We start from the raw sequence: 22,130 nt of genomic DNA, 5'->3' as shown, positions 1-22,130 counted from the left end.
TGTGTCCCATAAATTCTGCACTGTTCTGTGTTCATTTTAATTTGTTTCCAGAAACTTTTTGATTTCTTCCTTGATCTCATTCTTAATCAATTCATTGTTTAATAACATGCTATTCAATCTCCATGAACTTGAATGTTTTCAGTTTTTTCCTTGACATTTGTTTCTGGTTTGAGTCCCTTGTGGTCTGAGAAAATGCTGGATATGATTTCAATTTTCTTGAATTTGTTGAGGTTGGGTTTTGTGTCCTATTATGTGGCCTATCTTTGAAAATGTTCCATTTGCATTTGAAAAGAATGCGTACTTTCCTTCTTTGGAATGAAAGGTTTTATATATATATATATATATATATATATATATATATATATACTCCATTTGATCTGGGGCATTCTTCAATGCCACAACATTCTTGCTGATATTTTGTTAGGAAGATCTATCCATTTTTGACATTAGGGAGTTAAAATTTCCTAGTATAAGTGTGTTCCTCTCTAAATCTTTGTTGAAGTCCTCCAAGATTTTCTTTATATATTTGTGTGCTCCTATGTTAGGTGCATATACATTTACAATGTTTGTATTCTTGATTGATTCCTCCCTTGAGTATTATGAAGTGTCTTTTCGTGTCTCTTTTTATGGCTTTTATTTTGAAGTTTATTTTGTCTGATATAAGTATTGCTACTCCAGAGTTTTTTTCCTGTTCATTTGCTTGGAATATTTTTTCCACCCTTCACTTTCTGTCTGTGTAGGTCTTTTGTTCTCAGGTGGGTCTTTTCTAGGTAGCATATGCACATGTCATGTTTTCTTATCCATTCAGCTATTCTATTTCTTTTGATTGGAGCATTTAATACATAAACATTTAAGGTTATTATTGAAAGGTACTTATTCATTTTCCCCATTCCCCATGTTCCTCTCTCTTTTCTTCCTCTTCTTATAGCAGTCCCTTTAGCATATCTTGCAGTGCTGGTTTGTTGAAGGTGTATTCTTTCATCCTTCTTTTGTCTGGAAACTCCTTATTTCACCTTCTGTTTTAATCAATGACCTTGCTAGGTAGAGTAGTCTTGGTTGCAGACCTTTGGCTTTCATTAGTTGTAATATTTTTTGCCATTCTCTCCTGGCCTGAAGTGTGTCTGTTGAGAAGTCAGCTGCTAGCCTTATCAGAGCTCCTTTGTATGTTACTTCCTGTTTCTCCCTTGATGCCTTTAAGATTCTCTCTTTGTCTTTAAAACTTGGCATTTTAATTGTGATGTTTCTTGTAGTAGGTCTCTGTGGATTTACCTTGATTAGGACCCTCTATGCTACCTGAACTTGTGTGGTTTTTTTCCCCCTTCTGGGTTCAGAAAGTTTTCTGTCATTGTTTTTTCAAACAGGGTTTCTATCCCTTGCTCCTTTACTTCTCCTTCTGATATTCCTATGATTTGAATGTTGTTGTATTTCATATTGTCTTGGAGTTCCCTTAAGCTATATTCATACTTTTAGAGTTTTTTCTTGCAGCTGATATACCTGGGTGTTTCTTTCTACCTTGTCTTCTAGCTCAATAATTCAGTCCTCTGCTTCATCCAGCCTGCTTGTAATTCCTTTCAGTGTACTTTCTATTTCAGAAATTGTATCCTAGTTTCTTCCTAGGCATCATTTCTTCCTAGTTCTTGTTTATAGTTCCTATTTCCTTTTTCATACTGTTGTAGTTTTCACTCAGTCCCTTGTACTTATGCGTGAGTTTCTTGAGCATTCTTATAACCATTATTTTAAATTCTATATCTGATCATTTGCTTGCCTCCATTTTATTTAGCTCTTTTTGTGCTTCCTAATGCTCTGCTTTGCTAGCTATCTTTGTAGGGTGAACATCTATGATAGAAATTCTATGGGATTCAGTGGTGTGGTCTCTTTGATATCCTTGTCTGTATGTTCTAGGGTTGCTCCTTCTTCAGTTTGTGTGGACTTTCTTGTTGTGCTTGTGTTTTTACCTGTTGGTGGTGCCTTTGTTGGTGGGTTCTCTCCTCCAGTGGGTTTACTGGTGTTCACAACTCCCACCTTATCTTGTATGTGATCAGTGGCAGGGTGAAGGCAAAATGAATTAAGACAGTGGGAGTGTATTCTATGGGACTTAAAGTACCAACAAGTAGAGAACAAATAGGAGATCCTTTGGGGAAGTACAGCAATGACCATGATATTTCACCTAACTAGTTACTTTTTGTAAAGGTGAAAAAGAGATAAGACTCTTACTAGAGGGGAAAAGGATTGTGAGCTGAATCCAGAAAACAGAGAGCTTATGCAAGGTTAGATGGTCAGATACAGTGAGGTTAAAGGATAGAAAGTGAGGCAGTGTGTGAGAGAATAGAGTTAACCACAACAGTAATAAAGCTCAGGAAGATAATGAAATGGGCCAATATCAGGGAGGGGTGCTATGTAGTATTTACAATTACAGGGAAAAACAATTATTTATAATAGTACAGGAACAACAATATGACAATATGTGATCTGAATAAAAAGAATAGAAAATAAATGACCAAGAGTACTGTATTATTGGAATACAAGTGAAATGAAAAAAGAAAAATTAAAATGTAATATGAAAGAGAGAATAAGAAAAAACAGTCAAACAATGCAATTAAACAAACAACAAAACAAAGAAAACTAAACATACAGAGGAGAAATAAAAATATATAATCAAATAAAAGAAACAAAAATATAAAAAGACAATAAAATGCAAGTTGTATAGGATAGCAAAGTAAAATTTGTCTCAATTTCTCAGTTGTTGGCATTAGCCTTATGATCCTTCTCTGGATCTGGCTTTGGTTCTTTCACAGTTGCAGGTCTTGTTGTCTCACTCTTGGAGGGAAAAAAAAAAGCCTCTTGCTGACTTTAAACCAGCTAAGCAAATTTTGCTGGTCTTCTTGTATGTTGTGGGCTTCATTTTATTTCCTTTACTATGGTTTTTCGAGAATGGGGACTAGGTCTGGGCTGCAATATTCACAGGTGCCCAACCTCCAGCCCAGGCCCTTAGAGTGCGGCTAGGCCCCATCTGTGCCCCACCGGTGCCTCTAATCTACCATGTTGTGCTGCACAGAAGTGCACTGATTAAAGCAACTCTCTCCCCACCTCCTCCCTCTTTTCTGTCCTGGGTGCTGTGCACACACAAAGTTGCTTCAGGGCAGTTCAGTTCCCCCATTAAATTAAGTCTCTGTGGGAACTGCTACTCCTCTGAGTCCCTGCTGCCCCACTTTGTGTAGAGCCCTGATTAGGAGCTAATCATGTCCCTCCTCCCCTCTCTTCACTGTCTAAGCTGCTGCCTGAGGGTTCCTTTAACAGCAGCAAGAGCCTCTTTTGTTTTTTGAGTAAATTCCTGTGGTTTGCACCTGTCATTCTTAACAAGCACCCAGCTTTTCACACAGCTCAACTCTCTAACCAGTCCAGAGACTATGCAGGTCAGGGTTCATCATGGCCAAACTCTTCTCCCATCTCCAGGTGTCACCCAGCTCCCCAGTTTCTCTGGTACTGTCCCAGCTGATGACCACAGTCCCAGTGGGGGAACACCACCTCTGTGTGTCTCCCACTGCATCTTTATCCCCCCCCCCAGCAACTTTAAACATTCAGGTCTCTCCTGGTGCCCACAAATTCAGTTTTAAATGATGATAGAAATTTTAACCCAATGATAGAAACAAGGGCAACAATAAAATATTCTTGCAGGCAACCAACAAAATACACAAAGCAACTATAATAAACAAGAGTATTTTACATGTAGAAATAAAATATCTCGACTAAAATCAATAAAGTTTTGAAATACTTTAAAAAATTCAAAGAGGTGTCCTCTAATGAATATCCACAGGCTTATGGCAAAAAGAGACATCTTCTCTCTGTGGTGGTTTCACATTTTTAATCATAAACTACCACTTTGAATTTCAAAACTGAGGCAGTTTTCTCCTAGCAAAAAACACAGGGATGCCAGCATCTACCATACCATTCCTTGGATAACTCCTAGAGACCAGAGCTCATGATAAGAGCTTTATAAACATTTTACCATTTTAACAACTCTCAAAGAAGTACTTACAGAGGAGGAAACTGAAGTTCAGTATGGTCCAGCAGCTTGCCCAAAGACACAGGAAATTCTAGTAGTACTGAGATTCTGAGTCAGATCCCTTCAACTTAATGAAGAACAGAACCTCAAAAACTAAAATTAAATAGATTTTATGTTCAAGTATTTGTAAATATCATTGTCTGTCTTAGTTAATAAACCATATATTTTTTGTGACTTTTCCTATAACCAATTATTTTCATGTTTGTTTTTTAATATCTGATTCACAGGTACACTATGAATGGTGGAGGAAAATTCTCAAATATTTTTGGATGTCTGTGGTTATTTACACTATGCTGGTGCTTATCTTTATATATACCTATCAGTTTGAAAACTTCCCAGGCCTGTGGCAAAATATGACTGGATTGAAAAAAGAAAAGTAAGCAATTTTGGTTTACAAGGGGACATAAAAGCAACAAAAAGGATGAAGAATTGAATGCATATTGTTCAAAATATTTTAATGACAATTTTAGTAAAACATGGTGTCATAAATGTCTGTAAGTTTTTTGAGAACAGGATTTATGTGTTAGTCATTTTGTGTTCTATCTAGCCATGATCTTGGTACATAGTAAGGACTCTGTGAATATTGACTGAAAAGCTAATTGACTGCAAGTAAATTTTCAGCTCCATTTTATTTATTTATTTATTTTATTCATTTCTTTTTTAAAAAAAATTAAAATATTTTATTTATTCATTTTTAGAGAGAGGTGAAGAGAAGGAGAATGAGAGGGAGAGGATTGCCAGTGTGTGGTTGCCTCTCATGCACCCTGTACCAGGGACTTGTACCAGGGACCTGGCCCACAACCCAGGCATGTGCCCTGACTGGGAATCCAACTGGTGACCCCTTGGTTTGCAGCCTGCACTCAATCCACTGCCCTATACCAGCCAGGGGCAGCTTCATTTTAATGAAATGACATTCACTAATATCAGTTTCATGTGAAATACACCTGCTTAGTACTTAACTAGTCATGTTTTCTGCTTTCTAAGTTGGAGCTCAGTTCTTCAGTTTTTCAGTAGGTTCATGGACTCATAATATAAAGCAGCAGCTTCTCCTAATTTATGTATCTTGTGCTAAGATTTTAAATAGTGGTTGATGCCACAGAAATGAAATTTTATCAAGTCCTTATAGGCTAATAATGATGACATAATTTTTTCAGTGCATGTAATAGATATCCTACTCTATCGTTTTATAATTTGTGTCTTTAAATTTCTGAAGTTAGTTTAGAAATCCAACCAGAATTGGGGATGAGATAAATGTACTTTGGTGGCTAAGATAAAAGATTAAAAGGAAGGGATAACAGAGTAGCTACACTGACACATATTTAACATTTATTCAACAAATATTTATTGAGTACCATCCATGTGCCAAACATTGTTCTGTGCCTGAGAACACAACAGGAAATAAGACAGAATCTAAGCCCTTTGAAGTTTATATTCTGGTAGACAAGACAAACAAAAGAAGGAGAAGAAGAAGAAGAAGATGACAATGTACAAATAAATTAATTATAAATTATGATGAGGCTGTGAAGAAAACAAACAGCTGCATAGTGAACAATGAGGGGTACTAACACAAATGGAGTGGTCAGGGAAGGCTTCACTGGAGAGGTGTCATTTAAATCCGACCTAAAGATAAGGAGTTTGTCTTTAGAAAAATGAGTGAGTTGATATCTGGGATGCACAAGAGCATCCCAGGCAAAGAGAACAATACAAAAGCCCTGAGGTAGGACAGTCTGACACATATGAGGAACTAAAGGAGCAAGGAGGTGGAAAGTGGAAGGAGAAGAGGTGGGAGAGTTCAGCCAGGCACCCAGGACATGCATGGCTTATTGGTAGTAGTGGTTGGTGTTTCATCCTTGGTGAAATTTTTTAAAGCCTTTAAAGTACCCTTGACTGGCTGAGAAAAAGTGATATCAGGAGGCAAGAGTAAAAGCAAGAAGACTGCTCATTGAGCAATGGCAGTGAACCTGTGAGACATGAAGGAGACTTAACAAAAAATAGGCGGCAATAGAGATGGGTAACAGAAGTGCACAGATTCAAGAGATGTGTAGGCAGTAAAGGAAAAATGGATGAATGAGATGTGAAGGCAAAAAAAAAAATTTAAGAAGACATCCTAGGTTTGGAATTTGGAATTTGGAGTAGACACTTGTACCAGAGGAGACTCAATCAGAGAGAGGATGTGAACAACTTGGCTGAGGAAAATAGAGAAATCAAGAATACTGTTTTGAAAACACTAAATGTGAAATAACTATAAAACAACCAATTTCCAGTAGACATTTCAGTGTAGGAGTCCACAAGAGAAGCCTGAGCTTTAAATGCACATTTAAGTCATAGATGTAAAGATGGTGTTTAAATCCCCAGGAGGAGGTAAGATTTCCTAGGGGGAAAGTAAGCTAGAGAAGGACTCACTCTGAGCCCTGGGAGTATTTCAGCATTTGGAGGTGCAACAGAAAAGGAGATAGTGACAGAAGAGGAGAACCAGGACAGTGTGGCAGCATAAAGACCAGGATTGTTTCATTAAGGACTAGAGGTTAAGACTAAACAAAGAGAGAAAAGCAGCCGCTGAATTTGCCAATACAGAGATTATTAGTGACCACTGTGAAACCGGTAAATTAGATTGCTGGAAACAAATACTAAACTGGAACATATGGGAGTGAGGGATGCAATGAAGGGTGTACCTGGCCAAGGTGAAAGACTGATGTAATTCACAATGAAGAGAATGTGTCTTCATTGCCTAAGAAAGGTTCTTGCTTTTTGTTTTGTTTTGTGTTATAGGCTTGAGGATCTTGGCTTAAAACAGTTCACTGTGGCTGAACTCTTCACTCGCATATTTATCCCAACCTCCTTTCTGCTGGTGTGTATTTTACACCTTCACTATTTCCATGATCGGTTCTTGGAACTCACAGACCTAAATTCCATTCCCAGCAAAGAAGACAGCGCCATCTACAGGTGAGTGAAAGCAAGAAGCAAGAAGCGCGCCTCCTGTTAATGGGGAGGAAGCCTTAATTCCCCATCTTCCCTCAGCCACCTTGCAAGAAAGCCAATAATCTAACTTAGAGTTTCAGCCTTAAACTTCCCATAAGTATCAACCTGTGAGTGAAAATAAAAAAGATGTGGGATATTTGATGACATTTTTAAACCATTGGTAATAATTTGTGTATGACTGATTAATGTAAAATGTCCATGATAGAGTAGAATCAGAGTAGCTATGCAGAGTAAAATACTTTAGAGTTGGTGATGTGTTTTAGGAAATTTACATATTCTAGCTAACTCAAAGGATGACCTTTCTATTGTGATGACAACCAGTAAGGAAGGGATTGTATGTGAGAGTCCATTAAAACATTATAGACAGAATTTGTTGTTTTCACATCAGTAAATATAAAATGTTTACAAGTAATAGAAGGGTATTACTCTTCCTGCCCATGTGTATTGAAACCACAATGGATTATCACAAATACCTCAATTGTATTACAAGAAAATTACCATAGTTTTTCTAATGAATGTTAATACTGATTTTCTTCTCTGTTACGTAGTTAGCCTATGATTCAGTTTTTGGAAAAACACTTGTTCAGTAACTAAGAAAGCCAAGGGCTATACTAAAGGATATAGATGCCACAGTTGAAAATTCCTCTTAACTCCTTTCAAGGGAAAAATGAGTACATCAAAAGAAGATAAAGTATTTAGTATTTTATCAGGCACAAACTTTCAATTTTATGCTGTAGTAAGAGCTGAGATTACGGATAACTCCAAAACACTTTTAGTGGATGATGAAAAACATTTTATAATTTTTATCTATTTACTTATGACAAGCAGTTTTTTTTCCTTGCTGTGTTTTGTTGAACCTAAGGTTACATTTAGTGTTCATTCTGAGCATATTCCAAATGGCTATCAGTGTGTCAATGGCCCCCAACAAGCATCAGCCAGTCTATATTTCTTATCCTATCTTGCCACCATAAATAATCAAGCTCAGCTAAAACCTATTGCCTCCCCGTGCCCCAGAAGAAAAAGGGTATGGATGGGGTAAGTGGCTGCCTTTGATGATAATCAAACATTCAGAAAAATAGAGTAGTTTTTAGGTTTACCCGAGTGATCATTTTGTAGGGTATATAAATATCTTATCACTATGTTGTATGCCTGAAACTAATATAAAATTGTATGTCAACTGTAGTTGAAAAATAAATTAAAAAATAAAACAAAACTGTAAGAGAATAAGAAGCTTGGGGACCCCTAGGAGAGGCAAATCTGTTGGCAGGAGAAATAACTCTAAAAGTTTATAAAAACAATGCTGCATAGAAAAGTGATTTCTCAATAATTAAAAAAAATGTTTAATGATTCTTTTTTAAATTTATTTATTTTAATTATTGTTCGAGTATAGTTTTCTGTCTTTTACTCCTGTCCCAGCTCACGCCCCAGTGCTCCCCACCTCCCTCCCATTTCCACCCCACTTAGTTTTTGTCCATGTGTCCTTTATACTTGTTCCTGCAAACCCTTCCCTTTTTCCCCTGAAATTCCCTCCCCTCTCCCCTCTGGTCCCTGTCAGCCTGTTCTCTATTTCAGTGTGTTTGGTTATATTTTGCTTGCTTGTTTGTTTTGTTGTTTAGCTTCCTGTTAAAGGTGAGATCATATGGTATTTGTCTTTCAACACCTGGCCTATTTCACTCAGCATAATGCTTTCCAGTTCCATCCATGCTGTTACAAAGGGTAGTAGTTCCTTCTTTATTTCTGCTGCATAGAATTCCATTGTGTAAATGTACCATAGTTTTTGGATCCATTCATTTACTGATAGGCACCTAGGTTGCTTCCAGCACTTAGCTACTGTAAATTGTGCTGCTATGAACATTGGGGTGCATAGGTTCTTTTGGATTGGTGTTTCAGGGTTCTTAGGATATAATCCTAGCAGTGGAATTGCTGGGTCAAAAGGCAGTTCCATTTTTAGTTTTCTGAGAAAATTCCATACTGTTTTCCATTGTTGTTGTTCAAGTCTGCAATCCTACCAACAGTGCACTAGGGTCCCCTTTTCTCCACAACCTCTCCAACACTTGTTTGTTGCTTTGTTTATGATGGCCATTCTGACTGGTGTGAAGTGGTATCTCATTGTGGTTTTAATTTGCATCTCTCTGATAGCTAGAGATATTGAGCATCTCTTCATGTGTCTCTGGATCCTCTGTATGTCTTCCTTGGAGAAGTGTCTGTTCAAGTCTTTTGCCCACTTTTTAGTTAGGTTGCTTGTCTTCTTAGAGTGAGTCATGTAAGTTCTTTGTATGTTTTTGAGATTTAACCCTTGACTGAGGTATCATTGGCAAATATGTTTTCCCATACGGTTGGTTCTCTTTTTGTTTTAATGCTGTTTTCTTTAACCATGTGGAAGGTTTTTTATTTTGATGAGATCCCATTTGTTTATTATTTTCTTTAAGTCCCTTGCTCTAGGAGACATATCAGTAAAAATACTGCTGCGTGAAATATCTGAGATTTTCCTGCCTGTGTTCTCCTCTAGAACTTTAATGGTGTTGTGGCTTATATTTAAGTATTTTAACCACCTTTAATTTATTTTAGTATTGTGTAAGTTGATGCTCAAATTTCATTTTTTTTTGCATGTAGCTGTCCAGTTCTCCCAACACCATTTATTAAGAGGCTATTTTTACTCCATTTTATGTTACTGCCCTCTTTGTCGAATATTAATTGCCCGAAGAAACTTGGGTTTATTTCTGAGCTCTCTGTTCTGTTCCACTGGTCTATGTGCCTGTTTTTATGCCAGTAAAATACTGTTTTGATTACAGTGGCCTTGTAATACATTTGGTATCAGGTGTTGTGATTCCTCCTACTTTACTCTTCTTTCTCAAAATTGCTGCTGCTATTCGGGGTTGTTTATGGTTCCATATAAATTTTTGAAGTGTTTGTTCTATGTCTGTGAAATATGCCATTGGTACTTTACTAGGTATTGCATTGAATCTGTAAATTGCTTTGGGTAGAATGGACATTTTGATGATATTAATTCTTCCAATCCATGAACATGGCATATATTTCCATTTGTTTGTGTCTTCCTTGATTTTTTTCTTCAGTGTCATGTAATTTTCTGCATACAGGTCTTTTACCTTCTTGGTTAGGTTTATTCCTAGGTGTTGTTTTTTTTTTTTTTACTATATTGAATGGGATTTTTTTCTTGATTTCTGCTTCTGCTGTTTCGTTGTTGGTATACAAAACCACCTTTGATTTCTGGGTATGGACTTTGTATTCCATAGTTTTGCCAAATTTATTTATTATGTCAAGCAATTTTGGGGTGGAGTCTATAGGATTTTCTGTATGCACTATCATGTCATCTGCAAATATTGACAGTTTTGTTTCCTCCTTTCTAATTTGGATGCCTTTTATTTCCTTTTCTTGTCTGATTGCTATGGCTAAAACTTCCAATACTATATTGAGTAGAAGTGGTGAAAGTGGACAACCTGGTCTTATTCCTGCTCTTAGTGGAAAAGCTTTTATTTTTGCCCATTGAATATGATGTTGGCTGTAGGTCTCTCATATATGGCCTTTATTACATTGAGGAATGCTCCCTGTATTCCCACTTTGCTGAGTGTTTTTATCATGAATGGGTGCTGTACTTTTTCAAATGCTTTTTTTAGCATCTATTGATACAATCATGTGATTTCTGTCTTTGCTTTTGTTTATATGATGTATTATGTTTATTGATTTGCAAATATTGGACCATCCTTGCATCCCTGGAATGAATCCCACTTTGTCGTGGTGTATGATCTTTTTAATGTATTGCTGGATGTGATTTACCAATATTTTTTTGAGGATTTTAGCGTCTATGTTCATTAGCAATATTGGCCTGAAGTTTCCTTTATTTGGTGGGTCTTCATCTTGTTTTGGGATTAGAATGGTGCTGGCTTCATAAAAAGGGTTTGGGAGTATTCCATCATTTTGGATTTTTGGAACAGTTTGTAAAGGATAGGGGTTAGCTCTTCCTTAAATGCTTTGTAGACTTCTCCTGTGAAACCATCTGATCCAGGGCATTTGTGTGATGGGAGATTTTTTTATTACTGCTTCAATTTCATCTGTTGTTATTGGTATGTTCAGGTTTTCTGCTTTTTCTTCATTGAGTTTTGGAAGATCATATTTTTCTAGAAATTTGTCCATTTCACCTAGGTTTTCAAATTTCGGGCATACAGTTCTTCATAGTAGTTTCTTAAAATCCTTTGTAGTTCTGTGGTGTCAGTTGTAATCTCTCCTCTTTCATTTCTGATTGTGTTTATTTGGGTCTTCTCTCTTTTGTTCTTGATGAGCCTGCTTAAAGGCTTGTTGGTTTTGTTTGTCTTTTCAAAAAACCAGCTCCTGGATTCATTGATCCTTAGAATTGTGCTTTTAGTCTCTATGTCCTTTGATTCTGCTCTGATCTTGGTTATTTCCTTCCTCCTACTTGCTCTGGCCTGTCTTTGTTGTTAATGATTTTTTTGAATTTTTGCAATACCTGTGAACAAAACTAGAATTTGATATTTAACTTTGATAATACAACATGCTTTATTTAATTACAAACCCTCATCAATTTTTAAAAAGTCATATTCAATAATCAAGAACAATCTTTTAATCAACAGAGTAGATTTGAAGTATTTATAAAAGAAATATAATAATTACCAATTGCTAGTGATACCATTTAAACTTTTTCTTTTAAATGCCCTTTTTCCACCCCGGTTGGTGTAGCTCAGTGGATTGAGCACAGGCCTGCAAACCAAAAGATCGTGGCTCGGTTCCCTGTCAGGGCACATGCCTGGGTTGCAGGCCAGTTCCCAGCAGGGGCCAGTTCCCAACAGGGGATACACCAGAAGCAACCATACATTGATATTTCTCTTCTTCTCTCCTTTCCTTCCCTTCTAAAAAGATAAATAAATTAAATTAAAAAATAAGAGATTCATTTTAAAAATAAAAATAAAAATGAATAAGCAAGAAAAATAAATAAACATTTAAAAATATATATAAATGCCCTTTTTACTTTACGTTTTTATTTTCTTCTTGCTAAAAGTTTCTCGAGTGTGTAGGAATTTGCTTGCAATTATCCTGTATTATCATATATCTGAATCCTCTTTCACACAATCAAATAGAAATATGTCACAGTTTTTCCAGAAAAATACAGATTTTCACGACCATAATGTTATAGCAAACAATACAACTCAGCAAAGGTTTTACCAGCCTAAGGACTCACAGTTTTTGAGATGGAGGGTATGTGAAAACTGAATTCCCTTTAAGTATATATTGGGTTGTCCAAAAAGTCTGTAGGGTTTTTTTCCATGCAAAATATATACATTTTTCATTTTCATTAATAACTTTATTAATTTGGAGAATTTAAATGTATCTCCCATGTGATAAAACATTGAATGTTCTTAATGAATGTCTCAATTCTAGCTCTATCAGCTTCAACTGGTCTACCTAACCATGGAGCATCATTCAATGAGGAATTCCCAGCACAAAACTTCACAAACCATTTTTGACATGTTCGATCAGTCACAGCATCTTCTCCACACACTGCAAAAACCTTTTATTTTCATTTCATTGTGTTTTTACCTTTCTTGAAATAATATGCCAGAAATGGCTGTTTTCTTCCATCTTTGATATTAAAATGGCTACACAAAAATTTACCAATGTTGGTAAGTGTTTTTAAAAAATGCACATTGATATGACAGCTGTCACAACTCAATCTAAAAAAAAGTTTCAAATGAAATTAAAGACAGCTAAGAGCTACTAGAACTATCTTACAAAAAAATGAAAATTTTGGTTAACCCAATATATTAAAATGCATTTGTGGTTTGATGAAAAAAATGAAAAATATAATGTTTTATCATATTTCAAGTTGATGAATCACAAAACTTTGCCAGATAATATGTATGAGAATCCATGGCTTGAAAATGAATAAAAACTAATGACATGAAGCCAATAATTAAATATAGCATTTCATTAAGGTGTTTTCATGGCTTGGTTAATAACAGAGCTATTGAATAAAATCTTAGTCAGTATTAGAAAGTCTAGAAGTCTTTCAAATGGAGTTAAAGTTAGTTTTGTGGAACTAATGAAGATGAAGAGCAGTATCATTGGTGTTAACAGCAGTTCTCCATACAAGACACCCACCCATTGGGCAAGTTTGGAGCACTTCCTGTGTCAGACCATGGTTCAGACAACAGTATCATTTAGCTAGCAGCTACCAAGTCATACAAGAGATATCATTTCAACATTTCCTAAAAATAAAAAATAATTGATAAAATGTTTTTAATCATATAAGTTTTGGGGAAGGACAACGGACAGCCTCATGTCAAGATGCATTTCCCCTGTTTCTTTAGCTGTTACATTTACACCCCTTATTCTCCCCACTATAGAAAGAAAAGAAAGATCTAAGTGACTTGTGGCAGTTTTTGAGTACACTGCTTGTCTTCCTCACAGCTTTGGTTTATCACTAAGCACACCTTTAACAGTTAATTTTCCAATAAAATTTAATGGGTGAGGAGAGACTATATAATGTCAGTTATTGAAGAGTTTAAGTACATGGGATTTCATTTTTAGTTATGTAGGGGAAAAAAGTCTTCTAGAAATTTGAAGCACTCACTCCAATATACTATTTTGGAATTTCATACAAGAGGAGTTTAATATAAAGGTCCCCAAATTTTAACTTTAATCATGTGATATATAACCCATCTTTTTAGCAACTATTTCCCATTGTGGTATTTTTCTTACTAATAATGTTCTATATATATATATGGAGTCCTAATCATTGATGACATTAAAGCTGAAATGATAAAGAAAAAGAAATATTTTCAGCGTTGATATTGTCATACTTTGCTTTTTCTCTCCTACCTCTTTAGCAGATGCTTTAATAAAGAGGGCCCACAATCGGGAATAATGAATTCAATTTGTTCTTTAACTGAGCAAGCACTTTTGTTTCTACAAAGATTCAACTGGTCTTGTCCTGTTTTGTCTATTGCATGCATGTGCTATGTGTGTGCTATGTGCACTTTGCACCTAGGCAGTCTAGGGAACTGTCTCATGCCTGGAGCGAAATTACTGTGTTCCTACTTACTGAATTTGCAGTTAGCATTATGTATACGTTTTATGATATGCATAAGAAGAAAATATTACTATTTCTTGTTGGTATTCTCAGGGCTATCATTTCACTTATATATTTATAAAATATACAGTATTATACCACAATTATAGTTTTGACATTATATATACTTAATGATAATGTACTAAATGTTCATTATTTAAATATCCATCAATGTAATTTGTCTATAATTTGCTTTAGAAGATATTGTGGTGCATATAGAAATAAAATAACTTCTTTTACATTTGTTTTAGAAAACCTTAGAACAATATGTTCATATGGTGACTTACCAGGATTTTTTTTTCTCATTTTTTATTGCTGTTCAAGTACAGTTGTCTCCATTTTCCCCTTACCACTTCCCCTGACCCCAGTCATCCCCACTTCCCACCCTTGATCCCTCTCTTTGGTTTTTTCTCTGTGTCCTTTATACATGTTCCTGAAATTTTTTTTAATTCTGGGAAAGGAACAAGAATTAATCTTTAAGATTGTATTTTATTTGAGAACTGTATTATGAAAATTTAAACATTACAAATTTTTAATAAAGTATATAAGACGGGAAGGAACAAGAAGAATGGAGAGACTTGTTATATTCAAGCATTTTTCCTGAATATGTTCAATTTCATGTTGCTACTGAATCTCACTGTCCAGACTGTTCTTCAGTGCATGAAACATGTAATGATGACGCACCTGATGCTCTAAAGCTTGTGAGACACAGTCTACTTCATTTGTCTCTAACAGTCTCCTCTTTCTCTCTCCACCTGTCTCCCCATTGCCACCGCATGCAACCTTGTGCTTCTACCTCTCACCTTGTAGCCATGCCAAAGTCAATGGGCGTGTATATCTAATAATAAATAGGTGGGTACTTCAATGTTTTATCTCTTATTTTTGTTAAAAATGATTAAACACTTTACTGTTTTGTAAGTGAAAAATTATGTCATCAAATAATAGACAGTGGTCTTCAGGTATGCTAATGGATGTATTTTGCAAATCAAACCATTTGATGTTTATACCAAATGGTGCTGCCAAGTGAATTTGGAGGTTGATGTGGGTCTTCAGCTGGTGCTCAGCCTTTTGTCTTGGTTCCAATGTATGCACCATTAATATCATTCTTTGGTAGAATTACTTCAAGGATTACCTGAGAGCTCATCTTTTTCTTGAACACAAAATCGAGAGCTCAGCTCAACAACCACCTCCTCCACAAACTTGCCCATAAGTGCCAACTTCCCAGCTAAATGGAACTTCCCTTCCTCTGAATTCCCATAGCCCTTTCTTATTGCTGCCTCCTGACACTTGCCTCCCAGCCCTCTGTCTGCCTGCTTGTCCTATCTTCCTGGCCAGAGGTGTCAGTTCCTCAGGCCTGGAGTCCCTGTATAAATCACCAAGGTATCCGCATATCACCTACCTTGGGGCCTTACCCATTAGTTGACCTTCATTAGATATTTATTAATAAAGTGAAAATAGTCACAATAATATATGGGGAAAAGAAAATTAAAACACCAATTCCTTCAAATATATCTCTACCTAAAAGATCAACATATTGCAGAATGATATTTTATATCACTAGATTTCAGAACATATTTGCATACCACAAAAGACACAAAGATGGGCAGAGACATGGCCCTATCTTATATGCATGTCACCTAGCTAGCGAGATAAAAATGCAGATGATTACATGTAATAAAGAGTCAGTATTGATAGTATTATGTATATATTTGTACTCAAGTGCCCAAAAGTACAGAGTAAAGATTCTTTGGGCTCTCATTTACTAAAACTGTTTACACTTTATTAACTAGGTGAGTTAAAATATCCATTCCCATACCTTTATCATTAGCAATAAAGCCAGTAATCTTGGTGATAGAAAGACTTATTTTAAAGTAAATTCAATTAACAACATAACTCTTTGAAACATTTGTTAGTTTCAAATTCATTGTTAGGTAAAATTCTAACGCTGACAGCCAAATAGCAGTCTTCAGGAGGTAGACCTTCTTTAAAAATTGTGAAAAATGAATGAACCATTGTGCAGATTGCAGAAAAAGGAGGTGTTAAGACTGGTTGGTTGCTTTTGGAAACCAGTTTGTTGACAACCTAAGTGTGCAAGTCAACTTCAGGATTTTAACTGACAGATACAGAAGTAAACTGTGGACTCTAACTAGAAATCTTGAGCAACTATTTAAATCACATCCTTCCAAACATAAGGGACTATTCTCTCTTTCTCTCTCTGTGTTCCTCATAAAGCATTTACCATTTGCTTAATGAAGAGATGGCTGGGACACCAAAAAGGACAAGAGTTGTTTTGATGGGCTCAGTAGGCAGAGCCTGATGCAAGTTTTGGTCCTGATTGTCCCAGACTTACCACCTGAGAGAAACCTATGCCTGTTACCCCAAGTCACAAAGCCTGTGAATTCACCTAGGAGTTCTAGAATGGCCAAGATTTAAAGCCATCTAAAATGATTAAAACCTCAAAGCATTCCAACATTGGTGCTATACTCTTTCTAGTGGAATCTCTCATTTTTGTCTGAATGTTAACATGTTAATAAAGGCCAAAGCTATGCCCCAGAGAAAACATTACCAAACAAACCCATCTCTCAGTATGTGTGTTCAGTTTTGAACAGGGCCTACTGTTGATTAGAATGATTAGGTGAATGTTTTTTATTAAGTAAAGCTTTATTTTTCCCATAATTTATTTCTTTATGCATGCTGTTGGGGTTTTTTGTTTTGTTTTGTTTTACAAGAGAAATAATGTGCTTATAAATGCAAGTTCTGGATGAAAGAGAGTTAGCTACATTCAACTACTGGGTTGATTAAAATTTAGACATTACCTTATAAAGTATGAGGGAGAGTAAAGTGTTGAGGACAGTGGATGACTGATAAAATTGTGATGATACAAGTAATTGTGGGGAAGATCTAACTGAATTAGTAATCAGTATATATTAGAATACTTTTAGTAAGGGCAGTAGTTATTTTCCCCACATATACAGAAATGGAAGCATTCCCATTCTGACTTGTAGGTTCTTTTGGAGGAAAGAGTACCACATGTGTTTAAGATGTGATATTTAATTTACAAATCACTTACTCCTCTGTATACAGCCTCTAAAACTGCTCATAAGTTCTATAAAATAATCTGAAACAGTATAAATGTTCTATTTTGAATATTAATTATATTATAAATACTATAAATCTGTAAGACATCTTATTTTCTAGTAATCTAATGAATGGACTGAGTAGTTTACATTACCACATATTCCAAATCAGAACAGTTATAAATGGAATCTAGATGCATATTTTGCAAAAATAGAATTTCCATTTTTTAATAGGAACTAACTTAATATGTGGCTTTTCAAAGTAAATTTCTAGTACAGATTAAACCTCTTCAATTCTCCGTGCAATGTAATTTATTTCTTTTTTTTAAATAAGAATGACTCTCCAATGCATAGAATTTAATCACCAAACATTCAATGAATCGTAGTACATACCAAGCACAATGCTACATTTTGTAAGGGAGATGAGTTGAGTAAAACTGGATTTCTGCCCTCGAGGGGAGAGTCCTCAGAATCATAATTAGATAAAATGATGTAGGTATATATAGAGAAACACACACATGGAGGACTCTACAAAGCTGTGGAAGCATGAATGAAGGAGTGGGTGAATAAACAGATAAAATATCATCTGTTTTCTTAACATGTAAAAGGAGATATAGTCAGTGAGAGGATTTTATTTAGCAAGTAGTAAAAGGATTAAAGCTCAGAGCTTGGATTATAATAAATATAAGGCAACAAAGTTACAGGCCTGGTTAAAGAACATGCAAAGGAAAGTGCATTTTCTTTGGGGAAAGGTGTGAGAAATGGTGTGGTGGATGGAAGTAGGAGGAAGGGGTCTTCTCTGATAACCCAGGTTATCCATGTCTGTGTGGAGGCCCTTCTTATAGTGATTAGGTAGTTTACATGTGACAACCAGTGTAAATTACCAGGATTGTAAATTCCTAATTGGATGTTTCAGGGGATGTTTTTAGTAGAGTGTGATTTTTAATGTAGCTTTTGAAAAATCAAGATACTTTTTTTTTATTTGCTAGGGGAGGAAAGCCTAAATTCAGGTATGCATCCTTTCCTGGAGAATCAGGACAGCTGTTGGTCATAGTTCTGTCTGCCGGCATTGTGCAGACAGCACACCTCTGCAGCAGCCCACCCCTGTCAGGGAATGCAGTGGCAGCAGACGACAGGCAGACCACAGAGCGCTCAGAATGTTTAGAACACTGGAGACAGATTCGGGAGAAAGAAACATTTGCCCTTTTTCTTTGGGGTGGACATGTTAATATACAAGTTCTGTTAAAGAATGTCCTGGTGACAGAATTGCAGTCCAAATACAGCACTTCTCCCAGTGTCGGGGGTCATGTGGTCCCTTGCAAAGGCATGTTTCTAATTTTGCCTCTTCATTAGCATGAATTTATCATACAGAGTATCAAAACAGTATATGCAAATCTATTATTAGCAGATAGTTTCTTACATTAAAAGTATTCTTGTGTGCTAAACACTGCTTAAGCCCTTAACAGAAATCACCATAATTTTTGCAACATCCTATGAGGTAGACACTGTTATTCCACTTTACAGGTCAGCACATTGAGCCTTAAAAAAGAGAGTAAGGAGTTTTGCCATGTCACATAGCTAGTAAGTTGTGTAGGTGAGTCTCAAATCTAAGTCTTTCTGATTTCAGTGAACATGTTTTTAACAATATTCAGTATTACCTCCAAATATTCTGTGATAAAAATGAAAAAAAATGGATTCACATAGGTGTCTTTTTAAAATAGTAAACTCCAATCATGCATTGAAAATATTTTCATCTTTTCATGTTTTATACATGAAGATTTTCTTGGTGAAATGTCTCAGCTAGTTAAACTCCTAAACTAACAAATAATATCCTGATCCATGTTTCTCCTTCTTTCTGTTTTCATCATTTATTACAAGCTCACAAAGCTATACTACACTAGAGGGCACCCAGGACTTGTTTCCTCATAAGGATTATGTCAAAGCAAAATCAACAGCATTTGACACAGAAATTAAATTCTCTTTTCTCCCCAGCGTTACCCAGTCTCAGCTCTCCAGTAGACTACTAGTACAAGTTTCCAGAAGTAGATCTTCTGGATGTACTTTCAAAAGGTTTACTCTAGTGTTTTCCTTAGAGTCCTTCATTCAGTAATCTCCCCTCAATATATAGTACATGGAAGGGTCCTTTGGGGCCTTGTTGCTTGAGGACTTTTATTAGGTAGTCACAGTGGCATGTGCAAAAACAACCTCATCTCTGTGTTTTACTCCATAAATAGAACTAATTATTGGAAAGTTGTTTTGTCAGTGTCAAGTCATGCCAGTGTCAATGTAGACATTAGAAATGTACTCTGAGATGGTCATACTTCTCCAGTAAAAGCTTCCACATTCCTGTCATAGTGAAAAAGTTACCTTCCTACTTGCAATATGCAATCCCTGACAATGCTGAAGAGAACATACAAATATTGACAATTGTAAAACACCTGACTGTGTTTACATTTAATACCATTTAATATGTAGAGTTCTGAAAAAGCAGAAATGTACTGAGATGCGATGTGCCATTGCTGGTGTGTAAGAATCACTGTTGCAGTTTCAAGAATGGGAGTTTTCCCAAAGATGGGAGGGTCAATTGACTAGCTAAAGAAAATATGTCAGCATAATAAATCCTTCCACCAAAGCTGAAATATCCACAGAAGGATATATCTTCATTCAATTAACAATTTGTTTCTGGCATTATTTAATTTACCTGCTTGACACTCTGTTAAAAGAAATTACCTTTGAATGATAACCTCTCTGGAAGTCAAAGGGCAATGTAGATTCATTACAACAATTATCCAACATCATAAGCATGTTTCAAATATAATGACAAGTTGCAAATAAGCTTACATTTTTACCTAGCCAAGTTTCCTCATTTTATAAAAAATAAATTAAATTCTATAAAGCTTAAATAATTTATTCAGGGCCCACAGTTAAACAGACAGAATAACATTATTAATTGTCCACCCTGCTACAATAAAGCTGATATATATATAGAATAATTATGACAAATAAAGAAGACTCCCAGGATTTCCAGTAGGCCTTTTTCTAATACCGACTTTATTGCCCACGAATGTTCCTTCAAATGTTCATTTGAATATGAATAAAAAACTTTTTAAAAACATCAGGAGAACGACCACACTTGTTACCATCCACTGTGAGAAGAGCTGTACTGCCCCTGCTGTTGTCCCAGGCTGGGGAGGTGGCACCACCCCTCGTTCTCACTCGGCACTCACATGCCATCTTCTTCAGGCTAATACAGCAGGTTACACCTGTGCCCATGAACAGGGACACAACACAGACATCCTTCTCCTAACAACACTTAGCATCCATCTCGTACACTTCAAATGATGTCAGAATAGAAGGAGTCTATGCAGAGAGTGACCGAAAGCACACATCAGTTAAGAATTTTTTTAAACTTTTATAAAATGTGAATGACTTGATTATTGTGGGATGGTTTGCTGCGTTACTAAAACAGCATGAGATGGTTTGCCTCTGTAGTTTATATGTTCTCTCCCTTACAACCTGCAGTCCTGTCCACTCTCAAGTCAGTTGCCAAGCCTAGGGCTCCTAGCAGAAGCACGCTATTGATGCCGCCCTGGAATGCATTTGCATTAGGACCTACTGCAACCAGCACACAGGAATGCAATAGTGGATGATGTGTAGCATGATGTGTGATCTCTGATACTCCTTATAATTCTTCTGTTCTCATCTCCTTTTTTTTCCTTTCTATTTCAATTACTTTGAGCAGCATCAAGAAAAAATTACCAATCCACCAAAATGAGTAAGTCCCCCTGTGAAGCCATGAAATGCTTGCTCTACATGATGCCATTTCATGCTTCTACATCCTAAACTCTGACCATTTTCTCCTCTGGGAGAAATGTCAAGTTTAGGTGTTGATAGCTCTCATTACTGACTAATCACTACAACCTGAATTAGAAGAGATAACAAAACCTAAGTGAGCTTACAGACTGTTTTTAGAAAGAGCTTTTTAAAAAAGTGACAAGATGCTAACAACCCCACATTGCAAGGCCTGCACACACGCACCAATGTTCATTTTTGTTCATCCTCCTTTAACTTGCCCTTCACTCAAATGTCCCCTAGCTCCCTTTCCCTTTCTGACTCAGCTTCTCTCTGCCAACAGACTGGCCCACCCTGAAGGAAGTCTTCCAGACCTTGCCATGATGAATCTGACCACCAGCCTGGATAAGCCAGAGGTGAAGCAGTTGCCTGAGTTTGGTGAGGAAAAACCAGAGATATGCTCTGAAGAAGTAGAGAAGGGCAAGCTTGGGAAAGACAGTGAGGAGGATGAGGAAGATGAAGATGAAGAAGGGGAGGAAGAGATATCAGGTAATACACCCACTACCAGTGGCATGGTGGCTGACAGACCAGTGAATGAAACACTGGCTTGCACCAAACAGATATATACGTGTATTTGACCAATTTAGTGAAACAAAACTGGGAGTGTGGTATTTTGGTTGCTATAGTTACAATATTGCTGTTCTAATTGCTCCAGTAATTTTCTTATAAATCTGACTTAGAAGACAGTCAGTTATCAGCTACTGACTGCTCCACAGGGGTGATCCTGGCATAGACCAGAGGGGCCTGGCTCTCACCTGCACTCAGACAGAAACCTCAGACACAGTGCTTCCTCAGAACACGTTCAGGCAGCTGTGTGGAATTTCTGAAAGTTCTAGACATGTTTTTTTCAAACACATCCTCAAAGAAATTATTTTAGGTTTTTCCATGAAACTGATCATTAAGAGTATATTTCTAGTCCTGCCCTAATGTTTCAGGGCATGGGAACTACAAGAGAAAATGAATAATTAGATAATTATCATTTCAAGTCAACTCCTAGAGATGTTTTTGTTGTCATTGTTATTTAGATTTTTTTCCTTTTATTCTTTAGGCTCTTCTT

The 22,130-nt window shown here is 36.3% G+C and overlaps 1 protein-coding gene across 4 annotated transcripts in view; it reads left to right on the top strand.

Annotated features, from left to right (window-relative positions):
* PIEZO2 (piezo type mechanosensitive ion channel component 2) overlaps positions 1-22,130 on the top strand; it is a 534,747-nt gene that overhangs the window by 402,098 nt on the left and 110,519 nt on the right. For 2 of the 4 annotated variants that reach the window (XM_053668844.1, XM_053668843.1), the window contains exons 16-20: positions 4,291-4,439; positions 6,833-7,006; positions 14,955-14,996; positions 20,964-20,996; positions 21,357-21,562. In XM_053668844.1, the coding sequence (XP_053524819.1) occupies positions 4,291-4,439; positions 6,833-7,006; positions 14,955-14,996; positions 20,964-20,996; positions 21,357-21,562 (604 nt within the window). The remainder of the gene's footprint in view (positions 1-4,290; positions 4,440-6,832; positions 7,007-14,954; positions 14,997-20,963; positions 20,997-21,356; positions 21,563-22,130) is intronic. The other 2 variants (XM_053668846.1, XM_053668845.1) reach the window with 1 other exon arrangement.

Source organism: Artibeus jamaicensis, unplaced genomic scaffold (assembly GCF_021234435.1).
Source record: "Artibeus jamaicensis isolate MK-2021 breed Jamaican fruit bat unplaced genomic scaffold, CSHL_Jam_final contig_511, whole genome shotgun sequence".
Taxonomy (NCBI): Eukaryota; Metazoa; Chordata; class Mammalia; order Chiroptera; family Phyllostomidae; genus Artibeus; species Artibeus jamaicensis.
This window is presented reverse-complemented; position numbering and strand designations above follow the sequence as displayed.